This window comes from Somniosus microcephalus, chromosome 9 (assembly GCF_052327205.1).
Source record: "Somniosus microcephalus isolate GS21.2 chromosome 9, FLI_Smic_1.0, whole genome shotgun sequence".
Taxonomy (NCBI): Eukaryota; Metazoa; Chordata; class Chondrichthyes; order Squaliformes; family Somniosidae; genus Somniosus; species Somniosus microcephalus.
The window spans coordinates 9,774,631-9,798,129 of NC_140995.1; the positions used below are offsets into that span (position 1 = coordinate 9,774,631).

The following is a 23,499-nucleotide window of genomic DNA, read 5'->3' on the forward strand; positions in this document are numbered from 1 at the left end:
GCCTAAAAAGACAGATGTTGACCAAAATATTACAGATCAATAACCAGACACGTACTTGCTGTTGCTGATGTTACCCGGACTGGTGGTACAGGTGGATGAAGGTTTGGTGGGTCTGAAGCAGACCGCTGCCTGCTTGCGGTATCCATTCCGAGTGATGCAGGCTTCCAAACACCGGATGAAGTCGTTGTTTGAACACCAGGAACCAAAGCTTGGACTAAAATCAAAATACTGACAAGTTAGACTCAGATCGCATAACGTATCATAACTTTTGTCTTATAATTTTATTAACTGTTAATTTCATCAACACCTTCTTTGCAAATAAAAGTAATTTCTGTATCAACATTCTAAATTTAACTTACAACAATTTACAGAATGTGCATTGCTAGGCATTGCAAAGGTCTCACATCCTGTTTACACAATGACACCAGTCTCAGGGTATTTATTATTCTTTTATCACTCTTCGCAGCAAATAGAATATTCCACTATTTGTGGCAGTGAAAATGCACCTGCCCTTTTAAGTTATAATACACACCGAGAGAACCTTCCTCACTCAGCTGTGTGTATATCTCGCAGCATTCTGGAAAACACTCACTCAATTCTTTTCGATCATTGACAGCACATTGAGCTGTGTTGAGTGCATGGATAAGTTCTTAGCACTTTTGTACTGGTTCTTTAAACATTTTTTTTTACGTTACTGGACCAGAAAAACAACTTCCCAGTTTATTTTCTGTAGGTTTTGCAAAAGATTTGCAAGGCTTGTAAGGAAAGAAATGATTTGTATTATATAGTACCTCATCAGATCTTGGGATGTCCAAAAGCACTTTACAACCAATGTGGTTATTTTGAAGTACAGTTACTTGCCTGTGTACCAGCCAACTTGCACACAGCAAAGCACCACAAACAGCAAAGAAATGAATGACCAATTCATCTTATTTTGGTGGTGTTGGCTAAGGGAGGACTGTTGGCTAGGACACTGTGCTCATTCTGAATAGTGGGGCCGGAACCCACAACCTTCTGACTCAGAAGTGCTACCGAGCTAAGCCGATGCTTAGTCAAGCTGACTTTGTAAGGTGTGCTGTTTTGATGCAACTTTCCTTCCACTGATAATCCGTTCAGCAATTAAGAAAGCAAATGGTATGTTAGCTTTTGTTACAAAATGATTAGAGTATAAGAGTAAAGAAGTCTTACTACAATTATACAGGGCATTGGTAAGGCCACACCTGGAGTACTGTGTACAGTTCTGGTCTCCTTACCTAAGGAAAGACATACTTGCCTTAGAGGGAGTGCAACAAAGGTTCACTAGATTGCTCCTGGGATGGAGGAATTGCCCTATGAGGAGAGATTGAGTAGACTAGGCATATATTCCCTAGAGTTTAGAAGAATGGGAGGTGATTTCATTGAAACATACAAAATTCTAACAGGGTTAATGCTGGGAAAACGTTTCCCCTGACTGGGGAATCTAGAACACAGGGTCACAGTCTCAGAATAAGGGGTCGGCCATTTAGGGCTGAGATGAGGAGAAATGTCTTCACTCAGAGGGTGGTGAATCTTTGGAATTCTCTACCCGAGAGAGCTGTGGATGCTCAGTCATTGAGTATATTCAAGACAGAGGTCGATATATTTTCGGGAGTTAAGCGATATGGGGATAGTGCAGGAAAGTGGAGTTGAGGTAGAAGATCAGCCATGATCTTGCTGAATGGTGGAACAGGCTCGAAGGGCCAAATGGCCTACTCCTGCTCCTATTTCTTATGTTCTTATGATCCAGAGGCAAAACAGTTGAGGCGGTGGTGACTTTGACAGCCATTGGTAAAGCATGGAGACCAGATCCAGCTGGCAGCAGGTCTTCTTCTAGGAGGCTGCAGATGTCTGCCACTACCTGACGCGACACCCTGAGCCTCCCGAGATACTGATGTTCAGACATATCGAGGAAGCTGATCCACTGCCTGTAGACCCTGTGTGGTGGGTATGACCTCCTGCGAGCTGCAGCTCTCTACTGCTCCCCTCTCTCCTGTGCAGCTACAGGTCTGTGACCAGCAGGTTGCTGCTGTTGATCATGCTGGTCCTCACCTGAGGTCCAATCTAAGGCAGCATAAGCGGCACCCATCCTGATGTGACAGATCAAACCTCCAAAGTGTAGAAGAAACTCCAAAGTATAGAAAGTCAACTCTCAGCAAAAGTACTGTGAACGCCCTTTCCCACTAGCAGGTAAGAAAGCAGCTGTGAGTACTGAGTATGCAGCGTCATATTTCCCAGAAATTGACTGAGCCCCTCAATTGCCGGTATTCTCACCTTGCTTTCACTGGCGAGTTTCAGGAAGCCCGGGAAACCCATGGATCACATGTTAAACTGAAAAAACGATGTCAATATCACTCTAATTGAGCCTGCCTCTTCCGAGGGGGTTGCGCACACATGGCCTAATGCGCGGGAGTGAAACCCGGAAGTCGGTGGGTTGGAGCCAGTTTCCTGACGCAGTCAATTTCACCGGCTTTAACCGCCCCCCCCCCACCCATATTAAAATTCAGCCCTGTAAGTTTCCAGAGCTCTTTATAAATAGAGAAAAATCTAGACCATAAAAAAAGTGGAAATCTGACAGTACAATTTGAACTTAAGTAGTGAATAAGTACCAAAACATATCAGATGTATATGGCTCACCTTTACTTGTGTTCCTTGGTGGAAGTGGAGGTGCATCAGTTACAGAAAGAGGGGGACTGGAGCTCAGTACAGTTCCATATGTCTCATTATTCAGCATACTTGGAATGAATGGTCGCTGTTTATCTTTCATGGAGTTGGCGGAATCCCTTGTCAGGACTGCAAAAGGAATCGGAGGCTGAAGCTGGTTTGCTCCCGACTGATACGATAATTGATAGAAACTGATAGGTCTATTGGGACTGGATTGCTGAAAAGGATAGGTTTTGTTAAAATTGCAATGAGGTTTAAGAACTTTCATTAGACACATTCATTCACACAGTATCACTGGCACCAACTATGCAACATATATTTTATTCTGCATTTCTACACTTGTATGTTTGGCACTTTGAGCAATAACAAACCACAAAGGACAAAAACATTAAGTTCAGTCTTCCACAGTAGGGGGATATCAGTATAAAACTATATTCTTTAAGATACTTTCTTGAGTTATGGTTTGGAAGAATTTATACACTTTGATATGGCTAGCTCGGAGGGATCATAGTCTGAAGGGTACTCAGGAGATCAGCACCGGAATTGCTGCAGCAGTATAATCCTGGATGTGTCAGGACATCTAAAGTAAAGGGGTCCTTCTCTGGAGAGAGTACCATGTGACCTTATCAATGGCTTCCTTCATCAACAGCAATAGATAAAACAGAGCAATGCAAGAAACATTGTAATGGGGAAAAGAAAGAAAATGAAATGGAGAAACATGAGGGACAGAGAACAGAGAGATAGAAAAAGAGAACAAAAGGAGAGAAAGAGAAAACAATGGTAGAGGGGAGGAAAAGAATTGGCATTTACATAGCACCTTAGACATTAAAGATAGAACCAGAGGTAAGAGATAGTAGCTGTTGATTAGACTTGCTGAGTGGATAGGTTCGGGCTAAAGTGGAGGAAGTCAAAGAACAGTCAGAGAGAGGACAGAGCTGAGGGGAACCCACTGACAAAAACTCAATGGATGAGTTATCAACTACAGCAGAGAGAGAGAGAGCAATTTCAGCCAAACCAGATAGCAGCAAATAGTTATGACTAAATGAGTACTTTGCATCTGTCTTTACCAAGGAAGATGCTGTCAAAGTCATAGTAAGAGCAGGTAGTTGAGATACTGGATGGGATAAAAATTGATAAAAAGGAAGTACAGGTAGACTACCTTTTATCCGAACTTCTGAAAACCGAAACCCTCTAAAAACCGAAGGTTTTTTCGTTCAGCGTAAGTCGTGCGCACGACATGACCAGAGTGGCGCACGACCCCGACCCCCGCCGACCCCGACCGACCCCCACCCCCCCCCCCACCGCGGACCCCCGCCGACCCACCCCCGACAAATTTCCCAGTCTTATAAAATACCTTCCGAAATCCGAAATTTTCTGAAAACCGAAACACGGCTGGTCCCGAGGTTTTCGGATAAAGGATAGTCTACCTGTACTAGAAAGGCTGAAATAATAACAGAAAATGCTGGTAACACACAGCAGGTCAGGCAGCATCCGTGGAAAGGGTGCTGCCTGACCTGCTGAGCCTTTCCTGCATTTTCTGTTGTTATTTCAGATTTCTAGCATCTGCAGTATTTTGCTATTGTACTAGAAAGGCTGGCTGTAATTAAAGTAGATAAGTCACTAGGACCAGATGAGATGCATCCTCGGATGCTGAGGGAAGTAAAGGTGGAAATTGCGGAGGTACTGGCCATAATCTTCCAATCCTCCTTAGATACGGGGATGGTGCCAGAGAACTGGAGAATTGCAAATGTCACACCCTTGTTCAAAAAAGGGTGTAAGGATAAACCCAGCAGATACAGGCCAGTCAGTTTAACTTCGGCAGTGGGGAAGCGTTTAGAAACGATAATCAGGGACAAAGTTGACAGTCACTCGGACAAGTGTGGATTAATTAAGGAAAGTCAGCACAGATTTGTTAAAAGCAAATTGTGTTTAACCAAATTAATTGAGTTTTTTGATGAGGTAACAGAGAGGGCTGATGAGGGCAATGCAGCTGATGAGGTGTATATGGACTTCCAAAAGGCATTTGATAAAGTGCCACATAATAAGGCTTGCCAGCAAAGTTGAAGCCCATGGAATAAAAGGGACAGTGGCAGCATGGAGACGAAATTGGCCAAGTGACAGGAAACAGAGAGAAGTGGTGAACGGTTGTTTTTCGGACTGGAGGAAGGTATACAGTGGTGTTCCCCCGGGGTCAGTTCTAGGACCACTGATTTTCTTGATATACATCAATGACTTGGACTTGGGTGCACAGGGCACAATTTGAAAGTTTGCAGATGACACAAAACTTGGAAGTATAGTGAAGAGTGAGGAGGACAGCGACAGACTTCAAGAGGACAGACAGGCTGGTGGAATGGGCGGAAACATGGCAGGTGAAATTTAACGCAGAAAAGTGCGAAGTGATACATTTTGGTAGGAAGAATGAGGAGAGGCAATATAAACTAAGGGTACAATTCTAAAGGAGGTGCATGAACAGAGAGACCTAGGGGTATATGTGCACAAATCGTTGAAGGTGGCAGGGCAGGTTGAGAAAGCAGTTTAAAAAGCATATGTGATCCTGGGCTTCATAAATAGAGGTGTAGAGTCCAAAAGCAAGGAAGTTATGATGAACCTTTAGAAAACACTGGTCCGGCCGCAACTGGAGTATTGTGTCCAATTCTGGGCACCACACTTTAGGAAGGATGTGAAGGCCTTAGAGAGGGTGCAGAAAAGATGTACAGGAATGGTTCCAGGGATGAGGGACTTCAGTTATGTGGATAGACTGGAGAAGCTGGAGTTGTTCTCCTTAGAGCAGAGAAGGTTGGGAAGATTTGATTGAGGTGTTCAAAGTCATGAGGGGTCTAGACAGAGTAGATAGAGAGAAACTGTTCCCAATGGCGGAAGGGTCGAAAACCAGAGGACACAGATTTAAGGTGATTGGCAGAAGAATCAAAGGCGACATGAGGAAAAACTTATTTACGCAGCGAGTGGTTAGGATCTGGAATGCACTGCCTGAGAGGGTGGTGGAGATAGATTCAATTGTGGCTTTCAAAAGGGAATTGGATAAGTACCCGAAGGAAAAATATTTGCAGGGCCGCGGGGAAGTGGGACTAGCTGAAGTGCTCTTGCAGGGAATCGGGACAGGCCGAATGGCCTCCTTCTGTGCTGTAACCATTCTATGACAAATGATTCACTGAAGTGTTACAGAGCAGAATTCTAGAGATGTGTGAATAGGCAACAGAACCACCAGTGGAACGGTCAAGCAGAAATCATACTGGTCATCATGTATTAGTGCAACATGAATAATTTGAAAGGTAACAGCATTTTACATAACTTAAGAGATGCAAATGTTTTAGAGGAATTACGCCAAAGGCAAGACTTTGTTCAAATTTCCAAGGAGGAGGAAAGATTAACTGGGAATAATATTAAAGAGGCAGAATAGGATAGGGGTAAATTCAGGGCACACATCTCAAGTGATATTACAGGGCTGATTTTAGAAAAACTGGATCAATACATTCAGGGTCTGAACTTCGACATGTAGCAGCTCACTTGTTAAGGGCAGCAGACACCAGAGTGAAATACAGTGGAGAGATCAGTAAACTGAATTGGACTTGAAAGTTAGGATTCAATAGTCAAAGCATTAGATGACTTGATTCATTACCATTTTCTACGGTGGGAAGCGTGTTTGAAAAAAATCCAACATTAGAAAGGCAATGCTGAGAAATTATATTAACAGAATATATTGACAATGTTATATTCCTACCTTGTCTTCAATATCATCATCACTTTCATCCAGATCTTCGTGATGTAATCTCCATTCATATTCCACATGTACATGAGCATTAAACTTGCCTGATAGCGACTGTATAAGCTGCATAACAGAATCACCATTTATTTTTTGAAGTCACATAAATATAAGTGGAGATCTTGCACTAATTTTAGAATATTTAATATGTAAATATAGGACGTACCACCTCCTCACACAATGTGTGCTTTAAACGTTTAGCTATATCAAGTGGAGTTTCCCCTGCTTCATTGGCTAAAAATAAAACACAAACTCTTTAGTTAAATGTATGCACTCTCAAATAAGCTGCTGTAGACCTAAGGTGCATCTTATCACAGTTCTCAAGACTTTTGCTAAAAATAAAAGAACTTTAGTTTCAGATTTGGCAAAAGCTACATGATAAAAGATGAAAACTCAGCAACACTGACATATGATGAACTGAAATCTGGATTAAGCTCTTCAATTTAATTCATTAAAGAGAACTGCACAAACATGTCTTTATAATCTTACACATTCAGGGTTCTCTAAACCCATAATTACATTGAAACACTGCACTTATCTCAGATCAGGGTTTCTAAACTGAATATGTTTCGCAGTACTTCACTTTGATCTCTACCCAGATTCATTTTGTGTACTGGTTAGGGTGAAATTATAGCATGATACATTTGCAGAAACCACAGAGGAGTTACATTTGGATGTTTGCATGAACTTGATCGCTCTTTATGGCTTCACAAACTGATATTGAATTGAACAAAGCTGCTCAGTTTATACTGTTAGCGGGAATAGCCCAACTTAAGAGCTGTGTAATTTTCTCATATGTGAATCCAATATAACAAATAGAATGAATTATGAGGCAGATGTGCACGTGTTACTAAGGCGTATTGTGGGGTAGAATGCAGCTGCAAATGCGGAAAACATTTAGACTTCGGTTTTAAAATTGGCACACGAATGAAAGGTACTTTATGGGTGTCTATCACCAAATCACAACAGTCATATTAAAAAGCAAGGCCATTCAGGGCATCGTGCCTGTGTTAGCTCCTCAAGTGAAGCTGTCTATATCAATCTCATTTCCCTGCCCTTTATTGCAACCTTTTATATTTTTCCTTTTGAACTACATAGCCAATTCCATTTTAAATGATGTTATAATCTCTGCTCCAATAGCCACTTGTGGTAATTTATTCTATGCTCTAATAAACGGCTGAGAAAAAAATTCTAGTGTCCCCTTCATTCTAGTGATAATCTGCAAACTATGTACCTCGTTACCAATTAGTGTGAACAATCTTGCACTGGTCACCTTCTTGCAACCTTCCATAATTTTGAAGATCTCCATTAGATTCCCCTGTTCCAGTTAAAAAGCCTAAATATTACCAACTCTTTCTACATAACTTTAGTTACTTACTTGAAGTCTATTGAATTTGACACATTTACACAGGCAGAGATCAAATCGAGCCCACTCTAACCTCAAACATGACTACAGATCAAAGTAAGTAATACCATACTATTTGCAGTTATTAATGCAAATTTACAATAAATGTAAATTTAGCATAAATCAGAAAGACCCTCAAGAAGCTGATGTGCAAAAATACTATTTTTGTTGTAAGTAATTTTTGACTTGCATGTAATACTGTATATGGTCAGATTGAGTCCAACTTGACATATTTAATGTGCAGAAATATTTGTAAGTTTTTATTTTGTTTTGTTCACTTGATTTTCACTGGTCTCGTGTTCCTTTTCTAATTCTAACAAAGGGCGTCTATCCAAAACATTAACTATTTACATTCTCTTTTTAGATGGTGAATGACCTGCTGTGTATTTGCAACATTTTACTGTTTTTATATAAAGCATGCCCTGGTCATCACAGAAGAGACCCTCAAGTATTAAAAGAAACATGATTTTAAAGCAACATACCTATTTCAATGGAAGCTTTGCCCCTCAAAAGCAACTTAAGACATTCCACATTATCATTTAGACAGCAGTAATGCAATGCTGTACTGCCTTTAGTTGTCTGTTTATCAAGATTCCCACTGTTGGACCAAATATTGACAAATTCATATACAGGATTACATTTTAAAAGATAATATTCAAGCACTTGATAACTACATGCAGTACTTTGTTAAAAATAAATTGCCATCAATGTAAACCATGTAAAACAAACATTTAAAAGAATATTTGCAATATCAGCAAGAATACCATTTTACAAAATTAGCTTAGAGTTGGACATAAACATTTCATTAAGATCTCTTCCAGTTCACAACCCCTGTCCTCATCCAGTTGGAAAGTGGGCATCAATTTCTTCGAGATCCTCATGGTTAAACTATGTTAGTTAGCCAAAGGTACAAGTCATTGGGTAAGACTGTGACTACTGTGACTGTTGATTGCCTGTACAGTCCTGGTTAAAATGGCAGATAAGCAAGTTGGAGCACTAATTTTCTGCAGACCCCAGACCCAATGACTATGCTATCAAATAGCCTCGTCATCATCCTTACTATTTTGTAAAAGAGCAAGGTTAAAAAAAATACTTCACAATAAAGTGCTGACCTGTTCTGCACTAAAAAGTCAACTACATGGAGTGATGTTCTGTCCACCAATCTTACAGCAAGATGTAGTGCCGTTTCTCCTTGTTCCTAGAAGTACATATAGAAAAGGAAATAATCTTCAACAGGCTTTTAAATATGCATGAAAAATTCAATGAGCTTTTGGAGAGTTACGAAACACTGGTTAACACTGCCAACTTCTGCATCACTGGTGGTCAACTAAGAAAGCAGAATAATGCATTATACTGTGCATGTAGACTCACCATTAATGATTTTTTTTTTTTTTTAATCACCACTAATTTTACTCAGAGAATGAACCTAATTTAAATATTTTTTTTTAGTATAAATAGCTTGGCAGTTGTGATTTTGTGCCAAAAATTAACTACCTTTTAATGCTTTACTACATGTACATGCAGCAGCCTGTGGCTTAATGATAATTGAACCACAGAACTAACATGATTAAGTTGTTTAATTTTCAGTAAACTCATTCCTGTTCATGTGTTCGTTAGGGAACGGAGCACAAATTCTGACTAGTTAAATGCGACAAAGTATACCTTTGCATGCCGGCCAAGTTTAAAGTTTCCAAAGTTGCCAATTCACTATAACCAATGTAGAAGTGCTGTCTGTATTTGCTATTAGCTGAAGAGTGGCATGGTTTATGCTTGCAATTCCCACATGCTGAGCTCATTAACAAGTGTCATGGGATGACACCAAGTGAAGAGCAGTAAAAAAAATAACCAGCACACCACCCTATACCGCCCTTATCCATGTCCTAACAGCCAATACAGCAACCTTTCTAGAGGCTTTGGCGCAGTCCTCCAATCCAATCAGGCCTCCTGTTGGCTTGGAATGATATGTGGTGTACAAGATTTAAGACAGGACAGAGTAGAAAGAAAAATCTTATATACACACACACAAACACTCACTCTAAGGTCGCGATTTTACCGGCGCTCAGCGGATGGGATGGGGGGCGGTCAGCTGTGAAATTTAAAATGATTGACAGCGGGTTGGGAACCCGCTGTCAAAACGTGCACACCTGCATTTCCAAATGTTGGGTCTGCCAGTGCGGAGCAGACCCGACAAGCAGTGGCGGGGGACCCAATTCAAATCATTAGTGGCTTGTTTACAGCCACTTAACAATGCTTTTTTCCCCAGCTTTTTGAATTTGATAGGTTTCCCGCTGTGCCTAGACCTCGTCTGTGAAGCTGAGACGGGAGGTCACTGACCTTTGAATCAGCTGATGAGTTGACAGCTTCAAATGTCAAGTCAAAGCTCCCAGCTGATTGAGAAACGTTCCCTTAACCACTAGCTTCTCTAAACTGCATTTCCACTACAGATTCAGAATGCTGCAAGTCTTTACACAAGCCTCCATGCAGTCTGATCTCATTACCTCTCCCACCATTGACAGATCGCTTCTGTCATCTCTACTTCACCTGCCATCTATTCCATCAGCATGGGCGCACTTTATACTGTTTCACCTTGGTCCTCTGAATCTGACCACGATCTGCCCTAACACCAGCAGCACCAACAACCACACCAACCTTCTCCGCAATCACCTGATGCTGCACAGGACACAGGGCATCAGCACCCGACCACATTGCTGCCCGGGACATCAAGGATGGCCTCACCATGGCCACATTTACTTCACTTGACGCTGCACACCCTGGCTGCCACATGATGCGCCAAGTTGGCACCACCCCACACCATCAACATAAAGCATTCCTACAATGCCCAAGCCATTCCTTTCACAGTCATCAGCAATGCAGGGGGTACTATTCTGTCTCACCATTCACTGCAACTCACTGAGCCACTTCAAAAGGTGTATTCAAATCTGTCCAAAAACGCAAAGTGTTGAAAATAAAGATTTCAATGTTTGATAGCACATTAACAGAAACTTCACATGAACATTGGCTAAAACACCCAAGTGCCTGCACTTGTGTGTTGTTGGTTGGTAATGATTGGACTAGGATGAGGATGAGTACGAGGGGTGGCTAGTGAGATGGGGAAGTGATAATGTAGATAGAGAGGAATGGGTGGAGGTGCAAGGTAAGTTGGTGTGAGTAAGGATGTGCAGGAGTAGGGTAGGGAAGGCAGAGTGATGGGGATGTGATGAGTGGCACAGCAGGATGAGGGCGAGTGTGGCTTTGCAGTAACGTTTCGTGATCGGAGATCATTGAAAAGTTTGCACCACTGCAGCCTGGTCCTCCCGATGACATCCCTGCTTGTGCCCTCCTCTGCAACCAGGCTGTGTTGGTCTCCTGGGGAGGTCTCTTCCGCCCATCGGAAGGGAAGAGAACCTCCATGCGTGCTATGACTCCATAAGCAAATGGAAGAAGTCATGGGAGAGCCTGGGTGCAGCCGTGCACCTCTGTGCAGGGCTCGTCAGTGTTTGCAGCACCTCAATTCTGTAGAACACTGACAGCACAAAAATCATAGTAAATTTGCGCATGGTTCCTTTAAGGAAACCGGCTGATGACATGTCATCAAATGAGATCATCAGACCCGCTTCCTTCAATTGGCCGGGTAGCTCACTGGGCGGGCTTTTAACAAGCCCAATCAGGGGAAAGTCATGTCGAAGCCCGGGATGGAGACACGACTGGGGCTGGGACCCGCCACCGACGTCGCCCGCCACGGACTCACCAAGGTAGGGAAAATCGCGGCCTAAGAGTTTCAAATAGGGCAGATCACGATATGCCTCTTTCCCTCATCTGAGGTTAAATGATACGCATCATTATGCTCCATCTAAAGACCTAGCTGAGAATGAATAAAAATAAAATCTATACATGTACTAAGTCTTGCTTCTAGCACTTGCAAAGTATGTCACACTTGCAACTGATTTGCTCTGATATCCATAAACAGCAACTATTCAGAAAGAAACAATAAAAAAAGAGAACGCAGTTATTTTCTGCTGGCTTTTGCTGAACTTGATAACTTGGCCTCTCCACTTGCAATCCTTCTATCCTTTTTGGTTAGAAAAATCTCCAAATCAGATGGGGATATACAAGTAACATCCAATCTAGGGACACATGTCCCGCAGCAAAAGCAATTAGCCTCTAATTGACCCCAGAGATGTCTTTTTAATAGCACTTCTCCATAGTGAGTAGTTGAACAGTAGTCCTAGAGGTTCAGAGGAGATTAAACACAGTTCCACCTTAACAGCTAAACATCAAAGCCTTACTGCAGCCCTAAGCTACTTTAGAGGAATATTACAGGAGATCAGTTAGTAACTAATTATCCAAGTGAGTCAGACTGGAAGGTGATTTTGCCACTGGGGAGCTTTTGGAGGCGGGACTCCCACTTGTCGGGTTTCAGTCCCGCCTCCAACAACTTCTGGCCAACCCACGCTATTTTCCCTTGATTGACCTTGTTAAGCCTGCCCAGTGGGAAAGCCGATTGCAGAGAACGTCAACGTATGACGCTTCATCTTTCAAAAATTTTTGACAGATGAATTGTCTTCGTTTGACAGCTCTGTGAAGCTGTCAAACAGTGACATTCTCTGTAGTTTGATGAGGTCTTAAATTCAAGACCTCATCAAACATCTTTCTTTTGCAGAAATGAGATGGTCGTTGCACTGGAGAATGCAACGGCCATCTGTCATCTCCAACGCGGAGGTGCAAGACTCTCCGCATACCCACCAGCTGAAGCCTGCAGGAAGAAAGGTAGGTAAGTAAACTTTTTCTAACACTTTGCACTTACCCGAGATACTCACCTCTCCACACTTGCACCCATCACTTACCTTCACAGCACACTTTTGCACCTCCCGACCCCTACTCGCCTCGCTGACCTGGCGGGAAGCCCGCACTTGAGGGAAAAAAGGGGATAATCCTATTTTCTGCCTGTTAACTACCTGTTAACAGGCAGTTAATAGGCTTTAATCCCTTCCCGCCTCCAAGGAGACGGGACCTGGCGTGGGACGGCTACCCGCCTCCTGGGAAGATGGCATGGAGGCGGGTTGGGCACCCGCCCCCAAATTCTGCCATTTTCCCAGCAGTCCCGCCTCCCCAGGGCTGGCAAGATCGCGCCCCTTGTCTCAGATTTAAACTTCTGATCATGATTTTCTTTCAGCATTGGAACCACCAAAGATCTCCTTCCCCCTATGGTCATAAGTATTTTTTTCTAAATGACTCTATATTTTCTTCTGAACCATTTCAAATTACTCATTCAAACAAGCCTATCCTCTAATTTTTATAGAAAGTTGAACATAATTTTGTGTCAAATAATAATGCCATAAAATAAATCTTACATGTCCATTTGCCAAAGGAATTGGGTCAGTGAGATCTACACCATCAGCATACACCTGAATTAAGGCGAAGATGTCTCTTGACTTGATTGCTTCACATAGACAGCTAAGTTTGGCTGCATTGTCGGTACACTTTTTCCTTGAATATTTCCGTTCCGTGTATTTAGCAGTAATGTAGTCCTTTCGTGCAACCCTATAAAAGAAGAATTTTCCCATGTCTAAACCTCATTTAATATTAGTGACAAGAAACATAAGACTATTTATTCAATTCAGAATAAATGCTTCAAACAAAGTTCCCCCCACCCCCCATATAGACCAACATTTGAGTTTGGACTCGTCTTCATTTGCACAAACAATAAAGGTGCTCCTTAAATAAAATAATTAAACAGTAACTATTTAGGCCATGAACAAACATGTCACAATAACCACTTGCATTAATATAGCGCCTTTAATGGAGTAAAGACATTCCAAGATGCTTCACAGAAGCGTTATCAGACAAAATTTGACACCAAGCCACATAAAGAGATATTAGGACAGGTGACCAAAAGCTTGGTCAAAGAGGTAGGTTTTAAGGAGTGACTTAAAAGGAGAGAGAGGTAGAAAGGCAGAGAGGATTAGGAAGAGAATTACAGAGTTTAAGGCCTAGGCAGCTGAAGGCACGGCCGCCAATGGTGGAGCGATGAACAGTGAGATGTGCAAGAGGCCAGAGCAGTCAAAACACAATGAAGTGCTGTATTAAGTACGCAGCACAAGCACAAGGGAGAGGAGATTAACCATAATTATTCCAAATAGCTTTTAGGAAAAAAAAATGTTACTAGTTTAGGGATAAAGATTGGGTGATGCTAAATAAGTTTCATCATAAACCATCTTTTTAAATTACTGGATGCATTGCTTCATAAGCTCAACCACCATCACTGGAAGTCAGTTACTTTTAAGAAACCTGCTGTTCTGGCACTATTTATTTGCCCCATGCTGCTGTTTTGCCTATAATCAATGACTAATTGTCAGTCTATAATAGGATGCATTAACTGGTGATCGACAACATTCTAACAGCTGAGAACCAAAGGATCAGGAGTAAGGGGCTCAACGCAGCATTTCTTACAATGGGGAGTGATCTCCATCAACGAAAGATAAACAGAAACCGAGAAAGAGAAATAAATGGATAAATCAAGAACAAAAAAATAAATTAAAAAATCAGGGAAAAAAAAGTGAAAATTACCAACTCTCATCAGGAGAAAAAAGCATCTTGGAAGCTACTCAAAATGCAAATCACAATGTGAAGTTCATTGATAATACATGAAACACAACTGTCTACAGAATAAACTCCAGAATCACAAAGCACAATATATTGAACATTTTCAGACAATCTTACTAAATCATCAAAAAAACGTATAATTTGGTATTCTGAAAATGATTTCATAATACTTTTGATCATGAATGTCTTTTTTCTTGTTCAGTTTCAAAACTCAAAAGGTTAAGATTTTATTTTAATCTTTCTTGAAATCCTCAAGTCTACCTGAGAGCTAATAAATGACCCATCGAGTTCGATTCTGAATTCAATACTACCAGCAGTCCCATATACACAAATACTTGGACATCCTTTGTCGTACTTACTTAGTGCAGCTAGAAGCAACGTTACCAACAATAACTTCATTTTTAATTTAGCAGGGAAAGCATGGGGTAAAGCCTGGCTTTCAATTACCACCCCCCCCCCCCCCCCACACACTATAGTTTCTGTCTGCATGCCAAAATCAAGTTATCTTCTTTAAGTGACAAACATATCCACAGAGCAATTAAAAATTGCAAATACAACAAAAAGATTTTTTAAAAAAAATCAGATACCACTTTCAAATGATGTAGACTAGTGAATTTTAAACTCCATACCTACTATTTGTAGGGTTAGTCAACTTGGAAAAAATTGCAGGTGGGACCCTTTCTATGCATCAATAATAATGCACTCTTGAAAAAGAATGAAGGGAAAACTCTGGTGACTTCTCAGATTCACATATAGTGTGTCTATTCCTGTAACAAACTGGAAAAATAGGTGTGTACTTACATGTCACTGTTTGGATTAGGTTTGACAGTTTCATCCGAAGGCAGACTAGCTTCCATGATCTCATTAAATCCTGCATTCCCAATGTTCTTGGCTAGCTGTCAAAAATAACAATTCCCCCATTAGACCCTAATGTATTTAGTCAATCTATTATATATTAAAATTGCTGAATGGGTCACAAGATTGAATTTCAAAATGTATTGAAAATTCCTATCGGGCTCTGTCTATGGGAAAACCATTGTAAACCGGTCACATGTACCTGCAGTACCAGTTACACCTTTTAGGTGCCACTGTAAATGGATGATTTTCATGTTAAATGCATTACCGTGACGTTAGGTAGATCTTTCTTGATATGTGGGCATTGCTGGTAGTGCCAGAATTTACTGCCCATCTTTAGTTGCCCTGAGATGATGATGGTGGGTCGTCTTCTTGAACCATGTGAGAAGGATGTTATTCTTTGTAGCGGTTTTGATACAACTGAATGGCTTAACTAGGCCACTTCAGAGGACAGTTAACAGTTAACCACATTAGTGTGGAACTGGAGTCACATATAGACCAGATGGGGTAAGGACGGCAAGTTTCCTTCTCTAAAGGACATTAATAAACCAGTTGGGTTTTTCCAATAAATGTAAATGACCATGAAGATTCATGGTCACTTTATACTGATAATCAGCTTTCTGCCATGGTGGGATTTCAACTCAGGTTCTCTGGATTAGTAGTCCCGTAACATAACCACCACTTTATATATAGCGCCTTTAACGTAGTAAAATGTCCCAAGGCGCTTCACAGGAGCAAAATTTGTCACCAAGCCACATAAGGGGATATTATGGCAGATGAGGGACGGTTTTAAGGAGCGTTTTAAAAGGAGGAAAGAGAGGTTTAGGGAGGGAATTTCAGAGCTTAGGGCCTCGGCAGCTTAAGGGCGGGTCAAATCCGGGCACTACGCCAGGCGGGGAGATAGAAAATTTGGATATCGCGGAGGGGGGGGTAGGAGAGAAAAGAAATGTGGGTATCATGAGGGGTGAAGGTCGGCCGAGGCTGACCGTGTGGCGGTTAGCTTGTTGGGCCTGGAGGAAACACTCCTGCTCCTTCTGCTATAAAGGCTTACCTCATGGATCCAGCCCTTCTCGCCTTCTTTTACCCGCTGGGATTGCTGAGGCCCAGGTATTGTAGCCTCCACGCGTCAAAATTTATAAAAAGTGAGTAATAATGGAGGGACGCAGCCTCCCTAAAATATTTTAGTGACCGACCCGCCTCCTGAGAGTGGGTTGGCCACCCGGCCCCACCCCACCTCCGTTCATCTCGGCAGTGGGCGGGTTTGGGTCGGGCTTGAGATTTTACATTTTTGTTACCTTCCCAACCGACCCGTCCTTGGGGGTTAAAATTCCCCCCATTATGTCTGGAGCTAGTTTCATTAGCACAACTCTTCCACACAGCTTTCTTCTTAAAAAAAACGAAGTTTCCTCATTTTTATAGCCAAGTCATATCAGTTGTAATTCCTTTTGTTTACACTACATTATATGCAACTTGTACTGCATTTCATTTGCGTGCTTCCCCCATTTGAATGATTTCTCCCCCCTTTTCTGTCTTCTTAGCTTCCTGCACCATATACCTTCCTCAGCAACAGGATGAGCTGGAGACCTGATCCCAGGTTTTCATTACTGCCACTTTATACTATAACCAAGCTGCAAAAGACGCAGAACAGCAACTTGTGTTGACTATTCCTCCAATTTTCTGCAGAAATTTCAAGTTGCATTAAAATAAAAATCTTAATTGAAAGGGACTTACCAAGAGTTCAGACGTTCCTAATACATCTAATGTAAGGGACTGTATTCTGGAGTAGTGAACCCCCAGCTCTCTGTGAATTCCGGAGCATTCAATGCATGTTAGAATTCCCAGATTAGTAGATAGCCATGTAGGGTCTGTTAAATAAAATGTATCAGTCAATTTCAAACTAGCACAAGCATTATTATGAGGATTTTCTGCAGTCTTATACAATAAGGCATAAACATTTAGCAGACCTCTTATCTTAGTCAATTTGACATTGTTGGATCAAAAAATATCTATTTGATTTTAAACTAGTGGGAAATGATTAGGTGTTTTTGAAAAGAACCAAATTAAATTCCCACCAAAATGTCCTGCTTTATATCACCTCCTAATTTTTATCCACTTAAAATGCCTGGTATGGCAGTATGTCAGCCTGCCTCCATTGGCTGCACTTCTCGCCGTTGTAGGTTTGAGCCTCATGTCAGGAACCGAGCACAAAAACTGGCTCGACATTGAGGGCGTGCCGCATTGTTAGAGGTTTGGATGATGTGTTAAACCATGATCCTGTCCGCCTGGTGGATGTTAAAGATTCCACTGCACTTTTCAAAGAGAAGAGCTCTCCTGTGTTCTGACCAATATCACCCCATCAATAAATGGTACCAAAAAACAGATTAACTGGTCATTCTTTGCTGTTACAAACTTACGAAAATGACAGGCAGGTAAAGACCAGCTAGTAAATCAAGCCTGCCCCACACCTCAAGATGGCAAGCGCATCATGACTAAACACTACCCACTCCCTCCCACATATTTATTGGATGTTGCTGGTGCTAAGCCAAAATGAATAGACTGTAAATATGCATTATGTACCCTGTAAATATAACTATATCCTGACAACAGTGAGACTGGTTTTATAAACATAATTCTCCAAGATTGCTTTTGACATACAACTGCATCAAAATTGGCCATACAGCAACAATTATTTTAAAACAGTAGATTGTCAGTTAAGAGTTCAGAATCACAGAATCTACAGTGCAGATAGAGGCCATTTCGGCCCATCGAGCCTGCACCGACACATATCCCACCCTATCCCCGTAACCCCACGTATTTAATCCCCTAACACTAAGGGTCAATTTATCATAGCCAAATCAACCTAACCTGCACATCTTTGGACTGTGGGAGGAAACCGGAGCACCCGGAGGAAACCCACGCAGACACAGGGAGAATGTGGATTTGAACCCGGGTCCCTGGCGCTGTGAGGCAACAGTGCTAACCACTATGCCACTGTGCTGCCCTACCACTATGCCATGGCTATAGAAAAGTTCTATGGCTTTTCTACAGAGAAGAATAACAATATTTCCTTTTGACAATTTCAATACAATTATGTTGTCAAATTACATTTCCAATGTTTTCAAACTTGAAACTGTTGAGAAAAATCTCTGCAATTACATTTTTCACTTCTGAAGTCCAGTTATTTGCTGAAGGTCCCTTATCAAACATTTTTATTTTACAAAATAAGTTTAATTGATGAGAATTTCTGTACTTAAGCAGCCAATCCCACTTACGACTTTTTCTGGATGCCATGTAATATTAACAATAATCCGATGTTTATTGCATAAAATGTTTATAGAATCATGGAACTTATGGCACATGAAGAGGCCATTTGGACCATCTCGTTTGTGCTAGCTCTTCAACTGGAACGGTCTACTTAATCCCATTTCCTTCCCCTTTCCCTCTATTTTTAATTTCTTCCTTTTCAATTACTTATCCAATTCCCTTCTAAATTATGTTATAAGCTCTGCTTCAATAGCCACTAATGGTAAAACATTTTGGGGGAAAAATTGGGTTGCGCCCCCTTTGGGGCGCTAACTTCGCCAGGGCGCTACTTTAAAAAAAAGTTTGCACCCCTGCGCCCGAAATTCACCAGTGGCGCCACAAGAGGGAGGCGGGGTGCTACTGGAAGCACCCCACCTCCCTCTTGGGGTGCTGCGAGTGAATATCGCAGCAACATCGGTGGAGGGGCCTAGCGCAGCACGACCCGGGACCCAGCTGGGCCACCAGGGATTGGAGTGCCGGCAAGAGAGCCTGGCACTCAAGAAAAGTGTCGGGCTCGCAGAGTGCAGCCGGCACTCCGTGCGGGGGGGGGGGGAAGAGTTCACAAGAGGCCGGGCACGGCAAAGCGGGCAGGCGGCCAGCAACGAAAATGGCCGCCCGGCACCTTCTCTTTAATTTGCGCTGCCCCGGCCGCAGGTAGGCCCCCCTGACCCAGTCGGACATGGCGTCTGGCGGCAAGTCGGGGGTGCTACCAAAGATCGCGGCCGGGGCGCGAGCAGGGCACTGTGTACGGCGATGATGTCATCGTTGCGGGGCGCTAACAGTTACCGCCGCTGCTAACCTCCCGCTGAATTACGCCGTGCCCAGGCGCTAGTTGCTTTGCACCCTAAGAGGGCGCTAACGGGAGACGCAAATCAACCGAATTTTTCCCCCTTCATGTTCTAATCACCCTCTATGCAAAAAAACTTTCAACTACCCCTTTCATCTTTTTGTCATAATACTCATCAATTTGCCAACCAGTGGAAATAAACTTATATTACAGGAAACTCTTAATTATCCGGCACCAGCGGGACCGGCGTGGTGCCGGTTTATCAAAAAGTCCGGATTACAGAGAGGTATAGTTAAAAGGTACGAGAACTCCGTACACAGCAACAAATCTAGGCTTCCCTGTTGCTTAGCAACATGTGCAGGAACTCCGGCCACAGACCAAGCGTCCCTGTTGCTTAGCAACAAGTGCAGGAGCCCCAGTTACACAGCCACAGATCCAGGAACTGCCACTAATATGAAGTAAAACTTACCTGAACCTACTCCTGAATTTTGCCGGTTAACAGAGATTTCCGGTTCTTTAGGTGCCGGTAAAGCGAGAGTTTCCTGTATTTACCTTCTTAAAACCCTTCAAGATTTTGACCACCTCTATTAGATCCCCTTAACCGTCTCTGTCCCAGTGGGGAAAAGTCCAAATATTTAAGATTTTCTTCAAAACTGTAACTTTATTCCTGGCCTCAGTCTAGTGAATCTTTTCTGTACCCTTTCCATGGCCAGGGCTGTCTGAAATACTCTAAACTGTGACCTAATTAATGTACTGCATTAATTTATCACTTCCTTGTTTTGATATTCAATGCCTATATAAATAAAACCCAGAACCCCATTTGCCTTTTTGTAGCCTCTTCTACCCATATTCCCACTTTAAGGATCTACATAATATTACACTGCTACATCTCTTTTCATTCTGAATCCACATCAACTGTTGTATAGACAATCTTCAAGCTTAGTCTCGATAATCAATTCCATTACTTTATATATTTGATTTGATCCTTTCACTGTTCTTTTTCCCAAAATGTACCATTTCACATTTCTCTACATTGAACCACATCTGTCACCTATATGCCTACTCCACAAACCGGTCTATGTCCTTTTGCAATCTTTGATATTTTTCCTCAGTTTGCCATATATTTAATTTCACATTATTAGCCAACTTCAGAATCATTCCTCTCATGTCTGTCAAATAATTTATATAAACAGAAAATTTAAGTTCCCAGCTCAGATCCCACCAATCCAAAAAAACTCATTTACCTCCCCCTCTTGCTTTCCATCCCTTAGCCAAGCATTTGACAGCATAATATTTAATCCCCTTTTCATCAATAAAGAAATACTTTCAAAGGTTAAAGTCATAGGGCTGGATTTTGCTACGGGGGCGGGTTGGAGGTGGGAAACCCACATTCGGGCTTGTTGTCCCGCCTCCATGGAGATGTGGCCAACCCACTGGATTTTCCTCTGATTGACCTTGTTGAGCCCGCCCTGTGGGCTCAGCAGGCCAATTAAGGGCCACCCGGCAACAGGTGATGTCAGAGATTGACATTTCATCTGTCAAAAGCTTTTGGCAGATGAAAGATCAGTGTTTAACAGCTGTTTGAAGCTGTCAAGCACTGAAAAACTGCTAATTCAGCCTCAGTCCTTTCTCAGGATAACTTTAAAATCATTTTGCTGCAGAAACCAAGAAGCTGATTTTTTTTTTTTTTAAATCGGAGCTTCTGTGGTTCTTGCAGCCGACTCCCGACACCGGAATGCAGGACTCCTGTAAAGGTAAGTAAAAGTAAGTTAAACTTATTTAAACACTTTAAACACTTGCAAAACACTTACCTTTGCACTCCTGCACCCCTCACTCACCTGAACACTGGGCATCTCGACCCCTCCAAGACCTCAGACCCACGTCCCGCCTCTCAAACTTTTCGTGGTTTGGAGCTGTCGGGAAGCCCACAAACCAGCAATAAAAATCGCGAATAGGCAAAAAACTACCTGTTAACTACCTGTTAACAGGCAGTTTAATTGCCTTTAATCCCTTCCCGCCTCTGGGAGTCGGGTTCCAGCACTTGTCGGCAACCCGACTCCTATGAAATTGACATGGAGGCGGGACCCCCGGATCTCCGATTTTTATCGCCCGCACGCCTCCAACCCGACTCCAGGGGCTTAGGAAAATCCAGCCCATAGTCTTGGGATGAAGTGAGTTTAATTATATTCTCACTCCACCCCATCCAACCTTCTCTCCACAATTCCAGTTAATTATATTCTAATTTCTCAGTTTTAACTTCTCTATGCATCCTTGTACACATCACAAAATGTTAACATGCAGGTACAGCAAGCAATTAGGAAAGCAAATGGTATGATAGCCTTTATTACAAAAGGATTGGTGTGTAAGAGTAAAAAAGTTTTGCTGCAATTATATAGGGCCTTGTTAAGTCGACATCTGGAGTACTGTTTTGGTCTCCTTACACAATGAAGGATATACTTGCCTTAGAGGGAGTGCAACGAAGGTTCACTAGGCTGATTCTTGGGATGGGGGGATTGTCCTATGAGGAGAGATTGAGTAGACTAGGCATATATTCCCTAGCGTTTAGAAGAATGAGATGTGATTTCATTGAAACATATAAAATTCTTAAGGGACTTTACAGGGTAGATGCTGGGAGGATGTTTCCCTTGGCTGGAGAGTCTAGAACTAGTGGTCACAGTCACAGAATAAGGGGTCAGCCATTTAGGACTGAGACGAGTAGAAATTTCTTCGCACAAAGGGTTGTGAATCTTTGGAATTCTCTACCCCAGAGGGCTGTGGAGGCTCAGTCATTGACAGAGATCGATACATTTTTGGATACTAAGGGATTCAAGGATAGTGCACGTAGGTGGAGTTGAGGTAGATCAGCCATGATCTTATTAAATGGGTGAGCAGGCGCGAAGGGCAAAATGGCCTACCCCTGCTCCTATTTCTTATGTTCTACACAAAAGATATGCTCAAGCACAAAAACACTTGTTACTAAATGCTTAAAACACCATTTTTGTTTATATATTTCATATGCAGTGAAGTTCGCCATGAATTTGCATAAATAATTTAAAGAAAATTATAGCGTACCCCAGACTGTAACTCTAGATCGTGTTGTTGAAACTAGGAAGAGTCTTGCTGCTTAAGCACCCAGCAGTAAAACAATTAACTTGAACACATTAATCATACAAATTGCCCCCCCATTCATCTCCTGAGGGCAATGACTCATATGAAGGGAGAGTTCGACAGCCATTGGCAGCCCTCCAGTATCTTGCGCAAGTGGCCATTCTTCATGTTTAAACCTAAACAGTGTCAGCAAGCCAATGGACCATGGGGGAATCCCAGCCAAGCTTTATCCTTCCATACACAACACTCACACCGAAATACTTCCCAGCAATGGGGGTCACTGGACAGTCATCAGAAGCAGGAAACTTGTTAGTGTTTCACCTCTGCCGCCCAGGCACCACCACCGCAGCTGAGATGAGCATAGATCAGTGATTATGGCCAGTGCCTTGTTGCTCTGAAAAGCTCCAACGGTGCTTATTTACACTTGTTTCAGCAATTAACTTTGGTTTAAAAAAATAAAATTTTACATTTGTGATATTGCATGAATGACGGACACAAATTCCAGCTGAGTTGGATCTGGTTCAACAAAAGTAATTATTTTATTTAACTTGTATTATATTTAAATAAAACCAAAGATAATAAATATCTTGAAATAACTCAGAAAATGCTTTCTTTTTGATTATCTGACAAGAGCATCGACCTTACATTGTCTTCTTCATTCTTTCAATGATAGGCATACCCTCATAGATCGTACGAGTAAAGCTCAGCTCGATTGGTTTTGAGGATAATGTGCTGAGCACATATATAAAAATGCCATGACATTGCAATTAGGCATTGCTATATACTGTTTTCTACTCCAACTTCATATAAAGTTCCAGAACCAGTGGCATTATGCCAGTTCAGTTTGAGCTGAAGCTAAATTTCAACTGACTAATTACAAATGCTGTAACCCTAAAACCCTTTGCCCTGCAGGCCTTGCATGGATGAATCGTTGGGAGTTGTGATGTGCATAGAATGCAAATTATTCGAACAATGAAG

At 42.1% G+C, this 23,499-nt stretch overlaps 1 protein-coding gene across 2 annotated transcripts in view; it reads right to left on the bottom strand.

The window, feature by feature from the left end:
- asap2a (ArfGAP with SH3 domain, ankyrin repeat and PH domain 2a) overlaps positions 1-23,499 on the bottom strand; it is a 210,422-nt gene that overhangs the window by 11,798 nt on the left and 175,125 nt on the right. For both annotated transcript variants that reach the window (XM_085996347.1, XM_085996348.1), the window contains 9 exons: positions 17,055-17,188; positions 15,270-15,364; positions 13,217-13,406; positions 8,978-9,063; positions 8,348-8,463; positions 6,627-6,694; positions 6,419-6,526; positions 2,653-2,896; positions 56-214 (listed from right to left, as the gene is read on the bottom strand). In XM_085996347.1, the coding sequence (XP_085852473.1) occupies positions 56-214; positions 2,653-2,896; positions 6,419-6,526; positions 6,627-6,694; positions 8,348-8,463; positions 8,978-9,063; positions 13,217-13,406; positions 15,270-15,364; positions 17,055-17,188 (1,200 nt within the window). The remainder of the gene's footprint in view (positions 1-55; positions 215-2,652; positions 2,897-6,418; positions 6,527-6,626; positions 6,695-8,347; positions 8,464-8,977; positions 9,064-13,216; positions 13,407-15,269; positions 15,365-17,054; positions 17,189-23,499) is intronic.